Source organism: Pelodiscus sinensis, chromosome 2 (genome assembly GCF_052426305.1).
Source record: "Pelodiscus sinensis isolate ZL-2025 chromosome 2, ASM5242630v1, whole genome shotgun sequence".
NCBI classification, from domain to species: domain Eukaryota; kingdom Metazoa; phylum Chordata; order Testudines; family Trionychidae; genus Pelodiscus; species Pelodiscus sinensis.
In genome coordinates this window covers 226,050,727-226,075,315 of record NC_143053.1, presented here as the reverse complement: position 1 = coordinate 226,075,315, position 24,589 = coordinate 226,050,727, and the positions used below count along the sequence as shown (strand labels likewise).

Genomic DNA, 24,589 nt, shown 5'->3' with positions numbered 1-24,589 from the left:
TCAGTTTGAAAAGATCTGGGACTGTCACAGGGTGGGACTCATCCCCATGGCACCTCCTGTTGGTCACTTGGGGAATCAGCTTTCCTGACTCAGAGTGCCCCTCTGCTGGTCAGTCCCAGCCTTGTTGCAGGTCTTCAGCTGGTTCAGTCCTGTGTCCCTTACCACCCACAGTGCCTTTTCCTATTAGTACTGTCCTATGTCAGTGCCCCTGCAATCTGGGGTCTTCCCCTCCCAGAGACACCCCCCTCCCCCAATTTCCCTACATCAACCTTCCCTCAGTGACCCACTGCCAGTCGTCATCTAATCCCAATCTCAGGGCCAAACTGCAGTCTGAAAGGGCCACTCATCATTGGCAAGGGGTGCAGACCTGCTGTCTTCTTCTATCCTGGCTTTTTCCCTACAGCCCTGGTACCCTTAGGTCTTGCCTCAGGCCCTGCAGCCTGGGAGCAAGGTCAGGCCAAAGCTCCGCAGCTCTGCCTGCCTTTCCCCAGAACTGTTCTGTCTCAGGAAGCCTCTAGCTTCCCTAGCAGCCAGGTCCCTCCTGCTCTCCAGCTAGAGCAAGTGTCTCTGTTCTCCTCCCTCCAGCAACCCTTATTTATACAGCCCAATCTGGGCCCTAATTGGCAGTACCTGCCTCAGCTGTGGGCTTCATGCTTTCAGCCTTCGCTCAGGGCTGGGTTTTAACCTTTGAAGGGCCAGTATGGGGCAGACGCTGGGTTCTATACACTGTAAATGTAAATTATTGATAGATTCAAAGGCCAGAAGGGACCACTGTGATTAACTACACTGAACTCCAGTATAACACAGACCATAGAACTACCCCAGAGACCCCAGGAAGACCTGGAGCAGGAACGCATTGCCTGCCTGTGTGCCCTGTAGCAGTCTCTTGAGCTGTAGAAGCAGAGATTGGATGCCGACCTGACTCTGTGCCACACCACCTGGCAGGAGCTGTCGCATCAGGTCCTGAGCATGTGTGCAGCATATACCATAGCTGTCGACCGCCTGGTCGCCATTATTGAGCAGCCCCACAGCACCCTCTCCTTCCCAAGTCCCCCACCCACACCCACACCCACACTCTGGCTTCTGCTCCTAGTCCCTCTGTAGCCACTGAGGGCCCCGCACATGAGGCAATGGGATCACCCAAGTCAGGCACCAGTCCCAGCCCCATCCCTGAGCCCCACCTCTCACTTCCTCCCCCTCTTCTGCTTTCTTCCCTCCCCCCTCAGGTTTTTTCCCCAGTCTCTCCCCAGTTTTACTTGGGCTACAAAGTCTGAACCTCATGTGATAAGTAATTGAATCAATTGATTGTACACAGTAGTAATGCATTACAAATGCTTATTGAGTGTGACGGGCTGAAGGTGGCCCGCACGGAGGAGCACGGAGGAGGGCTGGGGGAGGCAGCAACCCCGGCTGCAACTTCCCCCGCGGCTGAGAAACTGAGCCATGGATAGCCCGGCTCCTGGCATGTGTCCACTGACGGCAGGCACCGGGATTGATGGGCAGGACGGGGCGGGGGAGCGAGCGCCGACGCAGGAGGGGCGGTGCACCGGGAGCACGTCACCTCCGGCGGGCCATTTAAAAAGGGCCCACCGGCAGCACGGAGGAGGGCGGTTTCTGAGGCCGCCTCCAGAGAGGCTTGGGGCCGGGAGCAGGGTAATGCCGCCCCCAGGGAGTCCGGTGCCCCGACGCAAGCCCCCGGAGACCGAGGACCCCCACAGACGCGGGCTATCGACGGCCCCGGAACCTGCTGCGGAGAGCAGACGCTTCCTCCGCCAGGCGACCGAATCATGGTAAGCTCCGGGGGCCCCATGGGAAGGACGACGGGATACGTGGGGGGAAGGAAGCAGCCCGGGGCAGGGCCCTTTTGGCGTCCGTGGGTAGACGTGTTTCGGGAGTGCATCCCATGTCTCTCACACAGGGAGCGAGTAGACAGACCCCTGTGCTTAGGACCCCGGGTTGGGACCCGGTGGAGAGGGTGGGCCCGGGTCCCCCTCCCCTTCCGCCACCGTAGGGAGCCTAGAGTCGCTCCAGCGCCAGTGAGAGGGAGTCTCCAGTCGAGACCGCGGGGAAGAGCCCCCGCGCAGAGGGACAGACAACCCCTGGGTTCGCGGATCCCCCAGAATCAGGTGAGCGGGGTGATCGCACCCAAAGACACTAATCCGGACTAGACTCTGAGTCCAGCGGACCAGAATCAGGCGACGGGGTTCGCTGACCCCCCCTTCCTATTGGACGGGGGTGATCGCACCCCTCAATACGGCCACATTGAGATAGGTGTTTTGTGAAAGCCCATGAGAAATCAGTAATTAATATAATTGTAAAACTTCTGTATTAGCACTATATAAGGAATTACGAATACTCTTTTACATAAAGGCAGATGGAAACCCCACAGGATAGGAAAAACAACATGATGTTATCTTGTCTCTTGAAAAAAGGTCATTGAACTTTTGGCTTTGCTTTATCTTCAAAAGTCATTTTTTGGCATCCATGACTAGACAGACATAAAGGAACAGAGTTCTTTCAAGCTAAGAAAGATGGATTCTTTAACCATTGAAAGTTGAAATCTCTGGAAATGGAATATAAATGAGAAACATGCTTAAGCAAAGAAATTTCATCTAGGAAGACAAAGGAAACCAGCCCTTTGCACTTCTGAGGAAGGTCTTGGCTGAGGGAAAGTCAGTCATGGCTGGGAGAAGGGAGACTGGTGAGAGAAACCATCTTAAACAAAGCCTGTACCTTGCTAGATTATGTTTTAGACTTTTAGATGTTTTTTTCATTTTATTTGCTTGTAATAATTTCTGCTTGGCATCACTTAACGTATGTCCTATCATTAATAAATTTGTGTAATTTTTCCTGTAAACCAACTCAGTGCTGCATTTGAAGAGAAAGGTATGTTTAACCCACTTAATAAGATGTGTTTTTGTCTCTCTTGAGCAGTGGTTCTTAACCTGGGGTGCACGCACCCACTGGAGGTGTGGGATGCCCTTTCTGGGGGTGCGAGACATGCCAGATTTTTATGATACATCTTAGGTTTAAAACTGACCTACTTCAACAATTTTTAATAAGGGGTGCGAGAACATATTTTAAGAACCAAAGGGGTGCAGGCTGCAGCAAGGTTAAGAATCACTGTTCTAGAGCAACAAACAAACCGTATCATTTCTATAAACTACCCAAAAGAGGGCTGAATATTGCAGATAAGGCAAAGTGTCCACTTTGTCCCCAGCTTTCTTGAGTTTCATAGAATCATAGAATACTAGGACTGGAAGGGACCTTGAGAGGTCATCGAGTCCAGTCCCCTGCCCTCATGGCAGGACCAAATACTGTCTAGACCATCCCCGAAAGACATTTATCTAACCTACTCTTAAATATCTCCACAGATGGAGATTCCACAACCTCCCTGGGCAATTTATTCCAGTGTTTGATTACCCTGACAGTTAGGAACTTTTTCCTAATGTCCAACCTAAACCTCCCTTGCTGCAGTTTAAGCCCATTGCTTCTTGTTCTATCCCCAGAGGCTAAGATGAACAAGTTTTCTCCCTCCTCCTTATGACATCCTTATAGATATCTGAAAACTGCTAACACGTCCCCCTCAATCTTCTCTTTTCTAAACTAAACAAACCTAATTCCTTCAGCCTTCCCTCATAGGTCATGTTCTCTAGACCTTTAATCATTCTCGTTGCTCTTCTCTGGACTCTCTCCAATTTCTCCACATCTTTCTTGAAATGAGAACTGAACACACTACTCCAATTGAGGCCTAACCAGCGCAGAGTAGAACGGAAGAATGACTTCTCGTGTCTTGCTCACAACACACCTGTTAATGCATCCCAGAATCATGTTTGCTTTTTTTGCAACAGCGTCACACTGCTGACTCATATTCAACTTGTGGTCCACTATAACCCCTAGATTCCTTTCTGCCGTACTCCTTCCCAGTCGCTTCCCATTCTGTATGTATGAAACTGAATGTTCCTTCCTAAGTGGAGCACTTTGCATTTGTCTTTATTAAACTTCATCCTGTTTACCTCAGACCATTTCTCCAATTTGTCCAGGTCATTTTGAATTATGACCCTATCCTCCAGATTAGTTGCAACCCTTCCCAGCTTGGTATCATCTGCAAACTTAATAAGCGTACTTTCTATACCAATATTTAAATCGTCGATGAAGATATTGAACAGGGCTGGTCCCAAAACAGACCCCACTTGTTATGCCTTTCCAGCAGGATTGTGAACCATTAATAACTACTCTCTGAGGGTACGTCTACACTACAGCGCTAGTTCGAACTAACTTAGTTCGAATTAGTTAATTCGAACTAAGCTAGTTCGAACTAACGCGTCTAGAACTAAAAACTAGTTCGAACTAGCGTTTTGCTAGTTCGAACTAGCAAGTCCACATTGAGTGGACTCTGAACAGGGCTTAAGGATGGCCGGAAGCAGTGCCGGCAGGGCATCAGAGGAGGACTTAGAGCATGGAGATGCTGTCTCAGGCTAGCCGAGGGCTGCGCTTAAAGGGTCCCGACCCCCACCCCGGACAGACAGTTCTAAGGGGTGCCCCGCTTGCAAAGAAGTTCTGGCTTGGAGTGCCCTGAGTGCCCACACTGGGCACATCACACCACTCGGCCATCAGCCCGGCTGCACTTGCCGCAGGCTGCCCCAGAAGCCCGCAGAGCCAGCCCAGTCCTCCCCATCGGGGGCTCGTACCCCATTCCTCCCTCACCTCCTTCCACTTACCCTTCCTTAGCCCCCCTTCTTATTAATGTACAAAATAAAGATAACGTTTCTTCCAACATTGACTCTGTCTTTATTGAAAAAAAACTGGGGGAGACTGGGAAAAGGAGGTGGGAGAGGGGAAGAGAAAGGCTGGGAGAGGGGAGGGCAACTAACATGATCAGGGGTTGGGAACAGGTCCCAGATGAAGAAAGGCTACAGAGACTGGGACTGCTCAGCTTAGAAAAGAGGAGACGGAGGGGGGACAGGATAGAGGTCTCTAAAAGTAGGGGTTGGGTGGAGAGGGTGCATTCAGAAAAGTTCTTCCTGAGTTCCCATAAAGAAGGACTAGAGGACACCAAAGGAAAGGAATGGGTAGCAGGCTTGAAACTAGTAAGAGAAAGTTGTTGTTCACAAAGCAAATAGTTAACCTGTGGAACTCCTTGCTGCAGGAGGCTGTGAAGGCTACAACTAGAACAGAGTTGAAAGGGAAGTGAGATCAAGTCATGGAGGTTGGGTCCATGGAGTCCTATTAGCCAGAGGGTAGGAGTGGTGTCCATGCCCAAAGTTTGTGGAAGGCTGGAGAGGGATGGCACGAGACAAATGGCTTGGTCATTGTCTTCGGTCCATCCCCTCCAGGGTCCCTAGGGTTGGCCGCTGTTGGCAGACAGGCTACTGGGCTAGATGGACCTTTGGTCTGACCCAGGACGGCCATTGTAAGCTCAGGGCTCAGTGTCGGGGGTCTCAGTGGACCCCCTTGATTTTCATGCACACCTGGTCCTGGGTGGCCAGGCTGGCAGCTCTCCTGCCCTAGACGGCCACTTTCCTGTGCCTAGTGCGGAGATCGTGGACGAGGTCCACGATGTCTGCACTAGCCCAGGAAGGTGCCCGCCTCTTGTGGTCCAGGGCAAGCTCCCGGGAGCCGCCAGCCTGGTCCCGGCAAGAGGGGGTGGGCTGGGGGGCATCGGGTGGGTGGCTCTGTGCCATGCCAGGTGCAGGGTCTGCTAGCTGGGTGCTGGCAGGCTTGCACCTGGCACGGGCACCGTAGCCAGCCCGTGCCCCTTTAAGGGGTCCGGGGCCGGGAGGGGGGCATAGAGTTTCCCTGGTGTTGGCCAGAGTGGCCACCAGGGAAACCTGGGAAGGGCTAGCCTCCCACTAGTTCGAACTAAAGGGCTACACAGCCCTTAGTTCGAACTAGCTAGTTCGAACTAGGCGTTAGTCCTCGTAAAATGAGGTTTACCTAGTTCGAACTAAGCGCTCCGCTAGTTCGATTCAAATTCGAACTAGCGGAGCGCTAGTGTAGCACCTATTAAAGTTAGTTCGAACTAACGTCCGTTAGTTCGAACTAACTTTGTAGTGTAGACATACCCTGAGACCAGTTATCCAGCCAGTTATGCACCCACCTTATAATAGCCCCATCTAAGTTGTATTTACCTAGTTTATTGATAAGAATATCATGCGAGACCGTATCAAACACCTTACTAAAGTCTAAGTATACCACATCTACCTTATCCCTTATCCACAAGACTCGTTATCCTATTAAAGAAAGCTATCATATTGGTTTGACATGATTTGTTCTTTACAAATCCATGCTGGCTGTTCCCTATCACCTTGCCACTTTCTAAGTGTTTACAGATGATTTCCTTAATTACTTGCTCCATTATCTTCCCTGGCACAGAAGTTAAACTAACTGGATTGTAGTTTCCTGGGTTGTTCTTATTTCCCTTTTTATAGATGGGCACTATATTTGCCCTTTTCCAGTCCTCTGGAATCTCTCCTGTCTCCTATGATTTTCCAAACATGATAGCTAGAGGCTCAGATACCACCTCTATCGGCTCCTTGAGTATTCTAGGATGCATTTCATCAGGTCCTGGGCTTTGAGCTTCATATAATCCCACAGGAGCGCAGTTGTCATGGGAGTTCATATATCCAAAGATTCAATTTAATGTAACTTATTCTTTTCATTTCTTTGAAAATTAGTCTTGGGAGTGGGTGTGTTTTAGGGTGACTTTGCAAGTAATTAAAACTGGTAGAGACCAGGGAATGTGAATGGAAGGCTGCTGGGGTCAGAACTGCTGGACCAACACTGCGGTTATATGCAGGCACTCAGGATCTGACCTATATGCTCGTGGCTGGCTGTGAACATCCCAGGCTGGAAGATATAGCAGTAAGTGTTGAAATGTACTAAGGGTTGCAGGGCAAGAGATGACACAACCTCTCTTTGGTCTGACCTGCATGCCAAACCCCATTATACCCCACAATATAGGCAGAGACCCAAAGTTTGGCATTGAGACTTCTCAGTTTCAGTGAGGCTTGGGCAGGCCTGGCTACATGCATGGATTATGGTTTCCTGAGTAGGGTGGGTGGTTGAGAGGTGAAAGACCAGGACATTGTTAGAGCTCGAGGGGTGAGCCCTATTCATGGCACTGGTCAGTAAGGCAGATGTTAATTCTGATATATAGGTAGATCAAATCATTGAGACAGTATGGCAGCTCAACCTGTGCCAGTTCATTGTTTATACCATTGTTCAAGCTAATATGAAACTGATGTCTCTGTGCAGCCTCATTCCATTCAGTATCTACAGACAGGCAATGGAGTTCAGTAGTATATTGGGCAGCTGAGTACACCCTGGCTTTTGCAACTGCAGCACTGCTTCAGCAGTTCAGGTGCAGTGATCAGGGGAAGTCAACAAAGATAAATGACATAGTGCCACTATGTCATTTCCAAGGCTATGTAGCTGGGCTTATTGGGTATGTAACAGCAAAGTTAGTCACGGAGGAAGGTCAGCAACTTCCCTAATAATTCCCATTTACATTTAGTCAAGTTGGTTGACTCACAGCGACACTCAGTCATGCACATCATAAATGGGAAAATTTAACCCACATCAGTACTGTGACTTCCCATGTTAAGTGGCATCGCTACTTCACATATATGTTGTGAGGATAGTACAGCCAGAATGGTTAATAAGTTCTGGGCAAACCCATGCCTACCAATATACACAGATCTCTTTGACCATCCAGGAGTGCATTTGTCAGTGGGGCCAACTTGGCTCTGTGAGACAACTTGGCTCTGTGAGACAACTTGGCCTACCCAGATTTCTCTGTAATGTCAATGTGACATGAAGAATGGTCTTCAGCTGACATCAGAAACCAGTCTCTTATGATGACCCTACAATGTGTACACCCAGCTTTGATTTGCCATGCTACTTGTGAGTCATTCTGAATGAATTTCCAATGGGCAAGGTCAATGACCAGGCTTGTATATCTGTGGCCAGTGGCAGGATCCCTCATGTGGCAAAAAAAGAGTTAATGTCTCCTATCAATGATGACTGCACTTTAATCCCATTTGATGGTGGGTCTGAGGGCTCTGCACTTTGCTGAGGATGCTTTGATTAGGCTTGGCAAGTTCCATATTCAATAAGAATATATTCAACTTCATACTGTTTAGTGTAGGCAACAAACCTTCTCCTGGGCAAATCCACTAGAAATCCACCCACTAGATGATGATTCCCTTTTTACAGTTACATTTGGACACTTATTAGATAACCAGTTAATAAGCAAGCCCGATCATTCTGAGTGATTTGTCCTCTTCATTATTTACCACTCCCCCCAATCTTTGTGTCGTCTGCAGACTTTATTAGTGATGATTTTATGTTCTCTTTCAGGCTGAGGTCACTGTTAAAAAATGTTAAATAGTGTAGGCTAAGAACCTTTCTCTGTGCAACTCCACTAGAAATCCACCCACTTGCCTTTTTACTGTTACATTTGGAGACCTATCAGATAACCAGCTTTTAATCAATTTAATGTGTGCCATATTATTCCAATTGTTTAATCAAAATATCATGCACTACAAAGTCAAATGCCTTACAAAAGTCTAAATATATTAGACTGCTACCTTTGTCTATCATTTAAAAAAGGAGCTATCAAGTTTGACATGATCACTGTTTCATAAACCCATATCAAATGGTATTTACTACACAACCCTTGTTTATTTATTAATCAAGTTCCTGATCAGCTGCTCCACTATCTTGTCCAAGATCGATGTCAGACTAACAGCCCCATAATTACCCAAGTCATCCCATTTACCCTCTTTAAATATTGGCACTTTAGCTTTCTTCATCACCTGAAACTTCACCAGTGTTCTTAAAACATTGAAAAGCAACATTAACGATCCAGCAAACTCCTCAGGTAGCTTTTAAAACTTGAGGATGTAAGTTATCTGGACCTGCTTTATTATCAATTTATTATTATCATTAGAATACGTAATTCTAATTCTAGAATGTAGATTGTTAGTCCCCCAAAGAAACAAAGAATTATACAAGAATGTTAAGACCTGACACTTTCAAAGTGAAACAAGTTTAAAGATAGGGATGTAAAATCCCATTTAATCAGTAAACAGGTGGGATCCCACGGGCGGTGGGCCTGACCCAGCTGGAGCAGCCCCTAGACCATGGGGTTATTGGCTCCCAGTCACCAGGTCCACGGAGCTGCCAGCCCTGCGGAGCTGCCAGTTAACCAGCTACCCATTCACATCATTTAAAGAAACTATTCAGTATTTTTTACAATAGTTTATAGCATCAGATATGTTGTCCCCTCCCTTTGCCTCTGTAACGCAAAGGATAACTACATATATCTGCATTGCTATTTTCAGTACCTCCAGGGAACAAAATGATGACTTTCCCATGCTATCAATTCCAGTCCGAAAAAGTTCAAAGATGTATTACTTCTGCAAAACATTTCTGTAAAAGAGTCCTATTTGATCTTCAGATAAATCATAATTTTTAGAACAATATATTTCTCTGAGGCAGGCATGATTTCAGACCAAAATTTACAAACTGTAAATTCAATATTCTAATCTAAATCTACATGAGTTGTTTGTAAAACTTCCCGCCTTGACAACACTTGTCCTATACTTGAAGACAGAGGTGAAGCTTGAATAAAACATTGGATGTCCACTGCATGTCACCTGGCCCAATACATAGCGCATATAAAAATTAAATGCAATTTTTAAGGATTGCAGTTCACATCTTTCTGTAGTTCAGATGGATGACATTTCTAGTACATGAAAATGTGTAATTCATTATTGTCTAAATATTAATGGAAAAATGCACAAGGAACTCAGATACTATTTTCCACCCACTAGAGCCCCTAATAAGTTGGACACTCTGTTTTAATGGATGCTTTAAATGAATGCTTTCCACTTTTCAATAAAATTCCACTGTTTCCTAGAAAACTAGCTAATCATAATGGAAAAAGTATCATTTCTGCAAGTTGCTGGGTTACAAAGTTTGGACATAAGTTGTATTGCTCTCATCCAAAATGTCCTCATCCCTGCAAGGATAGAGCCAGGCATCTAAAACTAAGCAAAATTCATCAGATTACCGGGATAGGCACATGACACAATGCCTGAGCCAGCACCCACTGACTTCAATGGACATTGGATTTGGCCCACAGTGGATAGTGAAAAGAAACAAGTCTACCACCTCTAAAAAAGAAACTACATAAAGAGGATCCTGCTAAGGCACCAATAGCCAATGAAAAGGAACTGAGGAGCTAAGTTTAGACTATGTGTTCTCTTTCACAATGTATATGGGAGCAAATGAAATGAAAAGCAGCGGCGGATTTAGGGCAGGGAGAGTGGGGCGGCTGCCCCGGGCCCCGCGCTTCCCGAGGCCCTGCACATGCGCCGTGGTGCCACGGCGCATGCGCCGTGTCAAAGGGGGGGCCCCGCGAAATTTCGCTGCCTGGGGCCCCGTGGCGCTGCCCTGGGCCCCGCGGCACTCTCATCCGCCCCTGATGAAAAGAGAACAAAAATAACCCAAGAAAGCAACAAGACTGAGTAAGTAATAGAATCAACACAGCATGCTTCCATCTTCCCCAGGAACTCTTAAATGCCCCTCCTTAAACTACTTTGAGGTCCAGGCTTTGCAAGCCTGTAGGCAACTGGCAGAGCGAGGGAGCAGCCACTCTATGTGGCATGCTTCCCATAAAAATTCAGTGAATTTTTTAATATGATGCATCATTAACGCTCTCTGATGGTCTCTGCCACCTCTCCCATCTTTCCCCCAAAAAGGAGAATACTGCAGAGTCACTGGAGGCACAGCCAATAGCAGCATGGCTCCCAAAGAATCCAGATCACTGTGAGGGGGAGGGGGCGAAATTGACAGCAATGCATCGACACTGATTTTTTGCAGATAACACAGAATCCATGGTGCTAGAGCTCAAAACATATGCAAATCATTAAGGTCTGTGCAGTAACAGAGACATCCACACTGCTACACATCTACTCTCATTGAGTTGAGAATGTGCCAGTCTCCACAGTTTGAATGCCAGGGAGTTTTTGGTTACTTTTTCCCTTTCTCTGATGTTTACAGTCAGAAGGGAACATACAGACCATAGAGAAAAATGAAGCATGGATTATTTTATACATTACTGTTTGTAAACACTGCCAAATATAACACTCTTCATAAAAACAACACATCATGTAAACCTCATTTTTTGAGGAATAAGGGATCTTGTGAAAAAGTTTTTCTTCCCAACAATAGTCCTGTCTACAAGAGGCTTTTTAGTAGCAAAGTCTCTTCCGCAAAAGGATCAGCAGAAGATATGCAAATGAGAGCACGATTTGCATATCTTCTGCTGAAAAAACCCAGCAGTGTGGACATAGCCTAATTGTGTGATATGTTCATTTCACAGTACATAGCATTTTATACACTTACCACATCCTTCGGAGGAGGCTCCACTTCCTTCTTTACTTTTTTGCCCATTCTAAAAAAACAAAAACCCCAAAGCAGTTAATAAACAAGTGATGTTGTATGTCTTACGACACAGGCCATCAGGGATACTGTCGGGATGCTATGTCTCCATATTTTTACGGAAATACGTTTTGAATATGCATATCTCAAATATGTTTTCTGCAAAACAGGTCAAGTAACCTAACATTCAAGAGCCTGTGATCACTTGAATGTTCATATTCTATGTGTGCAAGCATCATGCTTGTTTATGAAATTAGAAATATGAAATCTAGTGAAAGCCAATAGTGGTACTTAATAAATCTAATGGCAAGGTGCTCAAGACAATGATCTGTAAATAGTTCTGTTTTTCCTGTAAGCTTAAACTGTGATTGGTCATATAAAGACCAAGCCACCTGGTGCTGGAATCCATCCTGAATTTGGTGTTTTTTCATGGGGTTGTAAATAATTGTTACCGAGGGTGGGGGAAAGCAACAGCTGTGCATATCTCTCTTTCACTGATAAAGAAAGCAAACTCTAAAACTCTTATACAGAGAAAGACTGATTTATCTGGGGTTTTGGTCCTTTTTGAAGGCTATGCTCCTGGATGCTGACAAGTCCCTGAAGCTGAAACCTCCAGAGCTGTTCTCAGCATCTGTGTTACTCTGCGGGGGGGAGGGAGAGCTGTTACTCCATCTTGGGTGCCTTTTCTGGGGAGACCAGAACTCCTGGCCCAGCAGGACAAAGTGATGGAGCACCCCAGAGGGCAGAAAGATGAGCTCAGTGGTATGATCAGCACGCCAGGGCTATGTCCACACTCACAGCTTCTTGCGTGAGAAATATGCAAATTAGGCTAAGTGTGGACTATCGCAGAGGCTCATTTGCATACCTAATGAGCCGCCATTTTTGCAGAAGAGGCTCTTGCGCCAGAAGGAACTGTCTACACTGCCCCTTCTTGCACAAGAAAAACCCGCTTGCGCAATCCCGTTATTCCTGAAAATAATCGGCGTAGTGGCATTGCGCAAGAGGGTTTTTCTTGAGCTCCTTCTGGCGCAAGAGCCTCTTCTGCAAAAATGGCAGCTCATGAGGTATGCAAATGAGCTTCTGCGATAGTCCACACTTAGCCTAATTTGCATATTTCTTGTGCAAGAAGCTGCGAGTGTAGACATAGTCCAGGTGACAGTCTCAAGGGAACCTCTGTGATCCAAGACGTCAAACTTCTTAACACTTGATAGCTACGGCTACACTGACTAGTCTTGCACAAGAACATATGCAAATGAGGTGTGGCAATAAATATCGCCATGCCTCATTTGCATACTTAATGAGCCGCCATTTTGTGCAAAGGGCTTTTCCGCAAGAAGGAGCAGTTTACATTGCTCCTTTTTGTGCAAAAAACCCCTCTTGCACAAGAGCCATTCTGCTGCTTATTTTCAGGCAGAACGGCTCTTGCGCAAAAGCCCCTTGCACAAAATGGTGGTTCATTAATATGCAAATGAGGTGTGGCAATATTCATCATCGTGCCTCATTTGCATATGTTCTTGAGCAAGACTGGCTAGTGTAGACGTAGCTGATCAGATTTAGAAAAGCTTAAATGCCAACAAAATATACCTCCAAAAAGTGATCAAGAAAGAGACACTTTATTGGAGGCAAGATGTTGTTACAAAGTAAGGCTGTAGTGATAGTTGTTGTTCGCATATAGGATATATATTAAGGGTCAACTTTTATGTAGGTTTAGGTTTATATGCATGCACAAAATTATGCACACATTTATCACAACTGTACATGAAAATGGATGTTTAGTTGCACAAATATATTTTCTATGTATAGTTGCAGTAATTACCTACACAAATATAGACAGGGATCTCTATGAAGACACACTGACATTCATGATCAGTGGAATAACTACATGCTGTGGATAGAAGCAGATTAGCCCCTGGAAGTGGAAAGGGAAAAGAAGACCGAACAAATTATTTAATAAAAATCCAGAGCCTATTTCTCCACTGCTTTGTACCTTGTGCATTCATTTGCATCTGTGCAAAGCAAGTGTAACATACTTCAATTCTAACTTGACAGTGTTTTCATTCACTTTATACAGATGTATACACAAGATTCAAGGCAGTGAAGAATCAAACACTTAGAATTTTATCATGGGATCTTACTCAAAACTCAGATAAATATGCAAGGAATGCTACACTTCCCTACAATATTCAAAGAGTTCTGGGTTTGTCGGTAATGTTAAAAAGTGGTATGATCCATATGAATGAGCATTACAGGTTGAATCTCTACTCCAGCATTGTCTGGTCCAGCAACATCAGTGATCCAGCATGATTTTAGTTAGCTGAATGTTCACTTTTCATGAGTATGACAAAGTTTCTCACGGTCCTATAAAGTTTGTTTACAGCCACCAGTCTTAGCTCAGTGTTCTCTGTTGTTAGTTAGCTCTAATTTACTCCTAAATGCCTTCCAAGATCCCAGTGGAAGTGTAAATAATGCCGCTAGAAAATACTGACCTTCCATTGTTCGGCGAATTCTCTGGTTCAGCACCGGACAGGTCCTGAGGGTGCTGGATTAGAGAGGTTCAACCAGTAGAATGAAGGAATTGTGTGTTCAGAGATCTAACAGCCTTTGGCCTCACCTCAGGACCTTAATTACTTTATTCAGACAGTTACTTTGCCACTACAGTGATTATCCTGGTACAGTAAACTTCCGATAATCTGGCACCTTTAGGACCCAGGGGGTGCTGGATTATCAGATAGGCCAGACTATCAGAAGGGGGGGCTATGAGAGGTCTGGGGTGGAGTGGGGGGGGGGGGAAATGCGCCCCTCAGCACTGCAGACCAACCCGGCAGCACCCCAGCTGCTCTGCCCCCGGCTTCCCCAAGTCAGCCGCTGGTCAGTTTCAGCAGTGGCTGAATCGGGGAAGCCGGGGGCAGAGTAGCTCCAATTGTCCGGCTGCCCGGAGCACTTCCGGGTTCCAGATGGTGCCGTACCATCAGCAGCGCCGGACCATTGGATGCCAGACCACTGGAGTTTTACTGTATATTCTATCATTAAATGGTTTTGTCAGGTTAGTTCACATAAAACTACCTTTATTTAGTGGCTACTCTGGGCAATGATGTACATGGATCCTTATTGTTTTCTGCTAATTAAAAAAATGTGAATTTTATACAGTATTATCTCAGTCAATTGGGGTAAATAGATATGGAAAAGACACTGACCCACAACTTTTCATCCAAAAGTGGCAATTCATCAAAATCAGAAACTTTTCCAATTAAAGAGTAGTATTGACAAATCCTTTTTAGGAAGGTTTCTCAGATCCAGGATGGAATTCCTGCTATCAGTGAGCCCATCGTCCATAGCCTGGCAGTTATGGCATTCACCAGGGGTACAAAAACATAGGATAATTAAGTTTAAATCCGTATTCTGCCTGATTTAGAGTGGATACTTAAACCCAATCATGCCAAGTCACAGGTGTATGCCATAACTACTGGACTAGAGAGACTAATCCTTTTATTCTGTTTCTCCTTTTATTTTGTTTCATTCTCTCATCACCATATTTGTGTTATCAAAGCTTCCTAAAGACAAGTGAGGGATTTTACATTTTTGTCAGCTGTTAGACTGATGAAATAGCAACACCAGAAAACAAGTAATATGAGTGCAGTTTCTGTCAATTTCCACAGCCTGGCCCCTGGACTAAAAAAAACCTGTATTCCAGTTTTCAGTATATGAAAGTTCAAACAAGCTTCCGCCAGCTGAAAATGCATCTCTCATATCTACTTCCTCAATAGCTTATTATAGCCAGCACAGTAGTTTGCCTAACTGGTTTATGGAGCAAGGCCCTTTTAAGGTTAGAATGAAAGGAAAATGCAACACATGTAACTGAAACAGAATACACTCAAGTACTATAATAGTCTTACTGTTTTTATTCTCCATTGTTTTCATTATTATTTTAAGTTTGAAAATAAATATTTTAATTAAATATTTAGTATACAGACATCCTTCAAGTGAGATTATTACTTTAATTGTCACAAAATTCTGGGTCTGAAATACTTGTCATTATGTCCTTTTTAAAGATGGAACTCTATATTAATTATAGAACATGGTAAAGGATCTTTTAACCAAAGTGATGCAGAAAAACACTCTCTGATTTTAAAAGCTGTTACCAAGACATATACTTTTCCTAAGTTACTTGAGATCAAAGAATTAAGGGCATAAAAGTATTTTAATAACTTAGTCAAGTGTAAATTAGTATCTTATGACAACTGGCTTTTTTATATTGAAGAGTAACACATAACAAGAAGTGGATTTTCAATGCATCATTCCCTAATAAACTCAAAGATTAAATGAGTGCAGAAATAGTTTTCCTTTCCACTAATTCATACAAGAGTGATGGATGGCAAGTGAACTATAAGGAAAATGGTCTGCAAATCTTACTTTGAAAAATATGAAAAGCCCAAATGAAATTTGCAGTGTTCAAACACACTTTCAAATCCTACTAACTACAGTAAAACTCCGATGGTCCGGCACTCCTGATGGTCTGGCACCATCAGCAACCCGGATGTGCTCCGGGCAGCCGGACCATTGGAGCTGCTCTGTCCCCAGCTTCCCCGATTAAGCCGCTGTTAAAACTGACCAGCGGCTGAATCGGGGAAGCCGGGGGCAGAGCAGCTGGAGTGCTGCCGGGGAAGGTCCCGTAGTGCTTCCCCTCGGGGCTGCGGGACCAACCCTACAGCACCCCAGCTGTCCCAGATTCAGCCGCTGCTCATAGCCCCCCCTTCCGATAGTCCGGCATATCTGATAATCCGGGACCCCCTGGGTCCTAAAGGTGCCAGATTATCGGAAGTTTACTGTATTCCAAATATCGACTTCTAATACTGGATTGAAATACAATGTCCATTTCTATCCATTTAAAAACAAAAATTTACATGATGAGAGGATCAGATATTTGAACTTATAAAGCACTAACTGCCTCCAGTTCTTTTCTTCTACCATGATCTAAAATATACATGACAAGGAACAGCCTAAGACCCTGCAAGCTATGAGCAGCAGTCAGCTGAGACACAAAGCAAAGGGAAAAAAAAGAAGCACCATCAGATGTGGAACTTACCTCTTTGTCAAGAAATCAGAGGTTAGTTCTGGAGGGAATTTTTTCCTATGGAGAGGAGCTAGAGAGAAAAGGATGTAAGAATAACTTCTGACCAGTTTATTTATCACTTGATCCACTTCTGAAGCTTATGGTGCCCTGCCCCAGGACAGTTTGTGGTTGTATTACTGCAGTCTTTGCCACCAGCTTCTATTTTTTCCTAAGGACCCAGAAATGTATTCTCTCTCTTCAACATGTTAATTAGTTTGACTTAAAAATAAAATTAATTAGACTAAATAAAGTCTAGGTTTGTCTTTTACATTATAGAAATCCAACTTTTTCCTTCTGTCCCAACAGCTTGTCATTTCCTATCTTGATTACTACAATTTAGTCCAGTGGTTCTCAAACGGAGGTCCATGGACCACTAGTGGTCTGTGGACACCTTGCAGGTGGTCCACAGTTTGAGCTGCAGCCTCCTCCATCCCCTCTCTTCCCCACAATGGGGAGCCTGCACTGGTGCTCCTGCCTTGCGGACCCTCTGCAAGGTTGGAGCACCAGAGCCGGCTTCCTGTGTAGGTCTGCACATTATGTATGTAACCTCATGAATTCCAGCCCAATGTTTATGAATGGGATTTAGATTAATTTGTTAGTAACCTGTTAAGAACTGCCTTTGGATAATCTGTTAATGTTACTATATATATAGTCTATATAAAGGTTATAAAAAAGTAACAAACTCCATTTTAAACTTCATACTGCCTTAACTCTGTTTAAAAAAGTTAGGTGTGTGTCTATGTAAACGTATGAATGTGTGTTCGTGTAAAAGAATCAGTCCCTCAAGCCAGCCTGCAAGACCAGCTGCCAGCACCACCTTGGTGGATGAAGAGCATTATGAGCAAACCCTGCAAAAGAACCCACCCAAGAAAGAGAGAGACAAAAGTCCCATCTGCCCTTATCTGATGACTCATGGTAATACAGTGTCCTGGGGCAATGGGAAAGGACAGGCTCCATGGATTAAAACACATAAAAAGATGAGTGCAAAACACCAGAACTGGGTCTTTTAGTTCTACAATCATCCTCCATGATCATCAGTGGGGACTGACACAACTCGGCTCCCCTCTTCATGTCTAGACCACCTGGCCAGTGGAATAGCATGAACAACTGAGGCTGGTAATTATATTCCATCTGTTGAACTGTGTGTATGAGTGTCTGTATGTGTGGTGGATAATTTTATTAGCTAGGGACAGTAAATGAATTCTGCCTTTACAAACAGTGTGGCATATTGACTTATCCCCCAACAAGATTCTGCTAGTTCTATTTCTACAAGTACAGGCAGTCCCCAGGTTACGTACAAGATAGGGACTGTAGGTTTGTTCTTAAGTTGAATCTGTATGTAAGTCGGAACTGGCGTCCAGATTCAGCCGCTGCTGAAACTGATCAGTTTCAACAGTGGCTGAATCTGGACGCCAGTTCTGACTTACATACAGATTCAACTTAAGGACCCCAGGCATCCCCAAGTCAGCTGCTGCTGAAACTGATCAGTGGCTGATTCTGCAGACGGGGGGGGAAGCAGAGCAGACGCGTCTGGGCTGTCAGCTGGCCGTGTGTTCCGCCGCTTTGCTCTGCTCTGCTCTGCTCTGCAGACCAGGGCGAGGGGAGGGGGGGGGAGGGGGAGGGGGAGGGGGAGGGGGAGGGGGAGGGGGAGCAGAGCAGAGCAGAGCAAAGCCGCGGAGCACGCAGCCAGCTGACAGCCCAGACACGTCTGGGCTGTCAGCTGGCCGCGTGTTCCGCCGCTTTGCTTCCTCTCCCTGGTCTGCTGGAGACCAGGGAGAAGAAGGGCCCCGTTCGTAACTGCAGATCCGACATAAGTCGGATCCGCGTAACTCGGGGACTGCCTGTATAACATTTGTTGGAGGAGGGGTGGGAGAAAGCCCTGAGCCTCCCCACTGGATACAGCTCGCAGGAAAGTGGAGCTAGAAGCAGCTCTGCACGCTACCACTCCCTCTCCCCAGTGCATGGACATGCTACCTGAAGGTTTTCCCCGCTGCTCCCATTGGACAGAATCTAGCCAATGGGAGCAGCAGGAGTGAAAGCAAGTAAGTGCTCCCCTTCCCCTCATGCCCAGACCCCTATCTCCCTCACTTCTTCATTCCACCAAAACCCTGCAACCCCAGCCTGCTCCTGTATCCTCAGCCATGGCCAAACATCTACTACCCATCCCTGCTTCTGCACACTCCCCCCAGCCTGCTCCTGTACCCTACCTCACACCCAGACCTTGTACCTTTACCCCCTTCTGTACCCCACCTCCTGTGCAGATCCTGCATCCCTTTCCCTCTCCCACTCACTGAAAGTCCTGCCCCACACACTGAACCCCACATTTTTACCCCACCCCAGAGCCGGGGGGGGGTCTACAAAATCCACTTACTCCAGAACCCCAGAAGATTGAATCTGGGCTATGGGAAGCCCTGAACCTCAGCCCTCACTGTTCCTCCCTGGACTGCCATGAGAATGAGGTGTCTTAGTTGGGGGTCACATCAGTGAGAGTTGTGGGGTTTCAGAGGGTTTTTTGGTTTTTTGGGGTTTTTTTTGCTTTTTACTTGTGTGGCCCCCAACTGATTTTGATGTGGATCAGTGGCCCCTGACTCAAAAAAAGTTCCCCACTCCTGCCATAAATAAAGGCAATGGTGAATGCTTTTGTGTTGGACATAAATTAATATTTTACTTTATTTAAAATGAAGTTTGGTAAACTAACATGAGAAAGATAAAGTGCTTAATCTGTTTTATGAAAGGAAATATTAATCTAAATTATTACTGGCTAAATTTAACCATTCTCCCTATCTGAAGTACTAGCAAAATGGTTTGGGTGTAATTATATAATTAATGGTGAGTTACCATTAGCAGCTGGTGGTCTGCAGAAGGTTTGTATTAAGCCGGGTGGGCCACGGGCCAAAAAGTTTGCAAACCAATGACTTAGTCTACCGTATCAAGTTTAAATTTATCATTTTTGACACCAAAACCCTGTATAATTGTGCCCCAGCCTACATCTCAGGTGTCATTTCTTATTGCTCTAACATTAGTGCCAGCCCGGCAACTTCCTTTCTTTCGTTCTCCCAATCCCATCGTTGAGATTTCTTATATCCTGTCCCTTTATATATGAACTAACCTCCAAAACCAGATATACCAGGCCCTTTCCTTCTTGATCTAAATGGCTTCCCTCCTTCACAAAGTATCTCCGTACCTCCCCTCCATTTGGAAGCATGCACTATAGTTTCTGGGGACTGAGGCTCTCTTGAGACAGTACTGCTCCTTCCCTTCTTTAATAACGTGGGATTTGTAAACCCCACCACATAGTTCTTTTTATTTGCCTTCTGATTTTTGAACCTTTAGTGTCTACCTTAATAATAATTTCAAGCTTTTCTTCACAATCATAAGGGCTAGAAACTTACTTATTTTTTCATGGAAACTGAGATTCTCATGAGATTCCAGTATCTAGGGTCTTAAAAATGCATCAATATCATAAGACTTGTGATAATATCACAGGAATTGCTAACATTAACAGTGACTGGTAGTGTTACCTTTTTTTCCATGTCACTCCCCAAACATACTTTAGATCTCTTCTGAAGACAGCTTGTCAAAGCACTTGGGGAGAGGGTATTTCAGTCTTCATCCTCACTGAACCCTTGCATTCTGAAATAATCAATAAGGTACCAATTGTGAGGATTTTCTTTGGTGACTTTTTTTTCCACTAAGAACAAATCTTGTCTATCAATTTATTGCTGATAAATCAACAAATAGCTAATGTCACCAATCTGGACCTTAATCACAGAAATCACCAATTGGGATCAAATCTGAGTAGTCATCCTAGATATATAAGGATCCATAGCTCTTTACCAACCTTCTATGCCAACACATCCAGTGACAAAAATAGTATATTGAAAAAGTACTAAACTACTACATTTTATTTTCAGAAAAACTCAAACTAAAATGTTTATCACAAAAACACAGACACTAGTAGGTGAGGGTATGTCTACACTACAAAGTTAATTCGAACTAACAGATAGGCTCTACACATACAAACCGCTAGCTCCAACTTAATTCGAACTAGGTAAACCTCATTCTACGAGGACTAACGCCTAGTTCAAATTAAGTAGTTCGAATTAAGGGCTGTGTAGCCACTTAATTCGAATTAGTGGAAGGCTAGCCCTTCCCAGCTTGCCCTGGTGGCCACTCTAGGCACCACCAGGGAAACTCGTCTGCCCCCATCCCGGCCCCGGAGCCCTTAAAGGAGCACGGTCTGGCTACGGTGCTCGTGCCAGGTGCAAGCCTGCCAGCACCCAGCCAGAAGACCCTGCAGCTGGCACGGCATGAGCCAGCCACCCGCTGCCACCCAGCCCTCCGCCTCTTCCCGGGACCAGGCTGGCGGCTCCCGGGAGCCTGCCTGGGGACGCAAGAGGCGGGCGCCCGCCTGGTCTAATGTGGACATTGTGGACCTCATCGAGGTTTGGGGGAAAGCCTCCAACGTCCACGACCTCTGCACTAGGCACAGGAAAGCAGCCGTCTAGGGCAGGATAGCTGCCAGCCTGGCCACCCAGGAGCAGGTTTGCATGAAAATCAAGGTGGTCGAGTGAGACCCCGACCCTGAGCCCTGATCTTAGAACATAAAAACATAAGAATGGCCGTACTGGGTCAGACCAAAGGTCCATCTAGCCCAGTAGCCTGTCTGCCAACAGTGGCCAACACTAGGTACCCTGGAGGGGATGGACCGAAGACAGTGACCAAGCCATTTGTCTCGTACCATCTATCTCCAGCCTTCCACAAACAGAGGCCAGGGACACCATTTCTACCCCCTGGCTAATAGCACTCCATGGACCCAACCTCCATGAATTTATCTAACTTCTCTTTAAACTCTGTTATAGTTCTAGCCATCACAGCCTCCTGCAGCAAGGAGTTCCACAGGTTGACTATTTGCTTTGTGAAGAACAACTTTCTGTTACTAGTTGAAGCCTGCTACCCATTCCTTTCCTTTGGTGTCGTCTAGTCCTTCTATTATGGGAACTAATGAAGAACTTTTCTTGATGCACCCTCTCCACCCCACTCATGCTTTTATAGACCTCTATTATATCCCCCCTCAGTCTCCTCTTTTCTAAGCTGAAAAGTCCCAGTCTCTTTAGCCTCTCTTCATATGGGACCTGTTCCAAACCCCTGATCATTTTAGTTGCCCTCCCCTCTCCCACCTCCTTTTCCCAGTCTCCCCGAGTTTTGTTCAATAAAGAGAGTTTCTATTTTTGAACACACGTGTCCTTTATTTTGTACATCAGGAAGGGGGGCTAGGGAGGGGTAAGTGGAAGGAGGTGAGGGAGGAATGGAGTACGAGCCCCCAGTGGAGAGGACTGGGGTGGCTCTGCGGGCTCCTCGGAGTGGAAGCTCTCCTGCAGCCCCCCAATTAACCCTCCCCGGATGGCAGCCAGCGGCAAGTGCAGCCGGGCTGATGGCCGAGTGCTGTGATGTGCCGAGTGTGGGCATTCAGGGCACTCCAAGTCAGGACTGCTTTGCAAGCGGAGAACCCCTGAGAACTGTCAGTCCGGGGTGGGGGTCGGGTCCCTTTAAGCACAGCCCTCGGCTAGCCTGAGACAGCAGCTCCACGCTCTAAGTCCTAACCTGATGCCCTGCCGGCACTGCTTCCGGCCATCCTTAACCTCGGTTCAGGGTCCACTCAATGTGGACATGCTAGTTCGAATTAGCAAAATGCTGTTCGAACTAGTTTATAGGTCTAGATGCACTAGTTCGAATTAGCTTAGTTCAAATTAACTAATTCGAATTAAGTTAGTTCGAATTAGTGCTGTAGTGTAGACATACCCTGAGTCATTCAATCCCTTTACATGTGCAGCTGAAAACATTTGAGTCTAGTTCTATTAGACTGTGGGCTATTTGTGGCAAAAAATTGTCTCTCTCTGTTTTGTATAGTACAAAGCATAGTCTATGATTAATAAACAAAGAAGTTGAATTAATGAGTAGAAATTAAAGAAAAAGAAGACAATAACAGTGTTCCCTTCAAGCCACTAGAAAGAAACATATTGGATCGGAACAGGTGCATGGATTCCAGTATCCTGAATCTGACACTGACATGTACCAAATACTTCAGATGAAATTGCATGTAACCTGCTGTCACGTTACTGAATTTGAGGGAAGCAGCCAGATCACTGCTGCACCTGTAGGTGGGGGTGTTGGCCCCAAAAAAGGTATAAAAGGGGGCCATGTGGGGTGTTGAATAGAAGCTCACTGTCTGCTAATCCTACGTACGCTCGTCATGTGATTGTATAATGTCTGTGTGTGTAGTTAGGAATCTGTAATCTGTGTGGATACTGAATATTTCCCTGCAGGTGGTTGAGCACTGGGCAGAGCCCGGCCTATGGACATGCTAATCAGCGAGGCCCTGTGGGACAATGGCACTCAATGGGCCAAGAACACACCTAAAGAATGAATGGTGACTCATGCCTAAGGGCTACCAGCAGGGAACACAGGAATAGGCTGTGGGCCAGGTGACCTGCTGTAGCCAAGAAGAGACCAGGAAGGAGGGATAAATAGGCCATGTGGTGGACTCCATCTTGGTCTTCAGCTCAGCACTTCATCCCAGAGGCAGCAATGCAGGGATTGAAGAGCCAGAAAGAACTGTGGACCCATCCTGATCCTAAGATGCGCAACAAGGACTTTTAAACCAGCAGCTGTAACATCTCTGCTAGAGCCTGCATTGAGAACTGGGAGATTCGATGCATGTAATGTACTATTCTTTAACAACCTTACTCTCATGCTTTTCTTTATTGCAGTAATAAACCTTTAGATGGTAGATTCTAAAGGATTGGCTCAGCATGATTTGTGGGTAAGGTCCAGAGTGTAAATTGACCAGGGATCTGTGGCTGGTTTCTTGGAACCGGACAGAACTTGTTCATGGTAGGTGGGATTGGGTTCTAAGACCCCCCCCCCAACCTATGTATGAGGCCCGGGGCCATCTGGGGCACAGATATTGCTGGGGTGTTGGAGGGGTTTTGCTCGTGAGGCTTCAGGCAGCAGCTGAAGCGCTCTGTGGGACTGGTTTGTGGCCTGTTTGGAGAGGTCACCAGTCTGGGGACCGTAAGGAGCCCCAAAGTTGAGCAATTCGCCCTGAGCGGACGCCCTCAGCTGTGCCCAGACACGGCCCAGTCCGTCACACCTGCCTTCAAATCAGTCTTCCTAACTTGCATCTGTTAGTGGTTTGCTTGAATTCCTTGAAGCATAAGGGTTTATATCTCCAACAATTTTTTTTATCCTAACATAATTGCAGATGTTATCATCTATACAAATATTTAAACTCTTTTTAAATTCTTTGTTCTTAGCCTCCATGGTATGTTGTGGCAACAAGTTCCACAAGTCAATTATGCATTATGTACACATGATTTTATTAGTTTTAAATTTGTTGTTTTTCAATTTCGTAGACCATCCCCTGTTTTTTTTATTTTATTTTAAGCCTGAGTTAACTATATGCATGTGATTTATCTTTTCTTTGCATTATTCATTTTATTTATATCCTTATTTTCTCTCTGAATTTTCATCTCTCAAAACAGGCCTTTCCAGAAAAACTCCGATCATCTGAAGAAGTGGGCTGTACCCACAAAAGCTCATGATACCATCTACATGTTTTGTTAGTCTGTAAAGTACTACCAGACCATTTGTTGTTTTTTAAGTTTATTCATACAGCAGCCTTTCCACATCTCTAATCATATTTGTTGCTTGTTTCTCATCTCCTTCAATGCCTGTTACATCTTTTTCAGATGCAATGACCAGAAATGAATACAGAATCCCAGCTTACTTTGTACTAATTATTTCTAACATGGGATCATAAAATTTCAAATTCTACTAAGTTTCTTGAGCAGATGTTTTCACTGAGCTGCCACAAGGCTGTTCAAATCATTCCCCCGAGTGGTTAGAGATTATTTAGAACACATTAATGTGATGGCAAAATTCAAAATATTCCTTCCAATATACATTATTTTGCCATAGCGCAGCCCTTCACTTAGCTTTTCGATGATACTGAGGACACAATTTTCT

The 24,589-nt window shown here is 45.4% G+C and overlaps 1 protein-coding gene across 6 annotated transcripts in view; it reads right to left on the bottom strand.

Moving 5' to 3' along the window:
- The window catches only part of ARMC3 (armadillo repeat containing 3), a 140,643-nt gene that overhangs the window by 112,147 nt on the left and 3,907 nt on the right, over positions 1–24,589 (bottom strand). For 4 of the 6 annotated variants that reach the window (XM_089776736.1, XM_089776735.1, XM_006119527.5 and 1 more), the window contains exons 2-4: positions 20,083–20,194; positions 16,535–16,592; positions 11,416–11,464 (exon numbers count right to left, since the gene is read on the bottom strand). In XM_089776736.1, the coding sequence (XP_089632862.1) occupies positions 11,416–11,463 (48 nt within the window). In that variant the 5' untranslated portion in view covers position 11,464; positions 16,535–16,592; positions 20,083–20,194. The remainder of the gene's footprint in view (positions 1–11,415; positions 11,465–16,534; positions 16,593–20,082; positions 20,195–24,589) is intronic. The other 2 variants (XM_089776733.1, XM_089776734.1) reach the window with 2 other exon arrangements.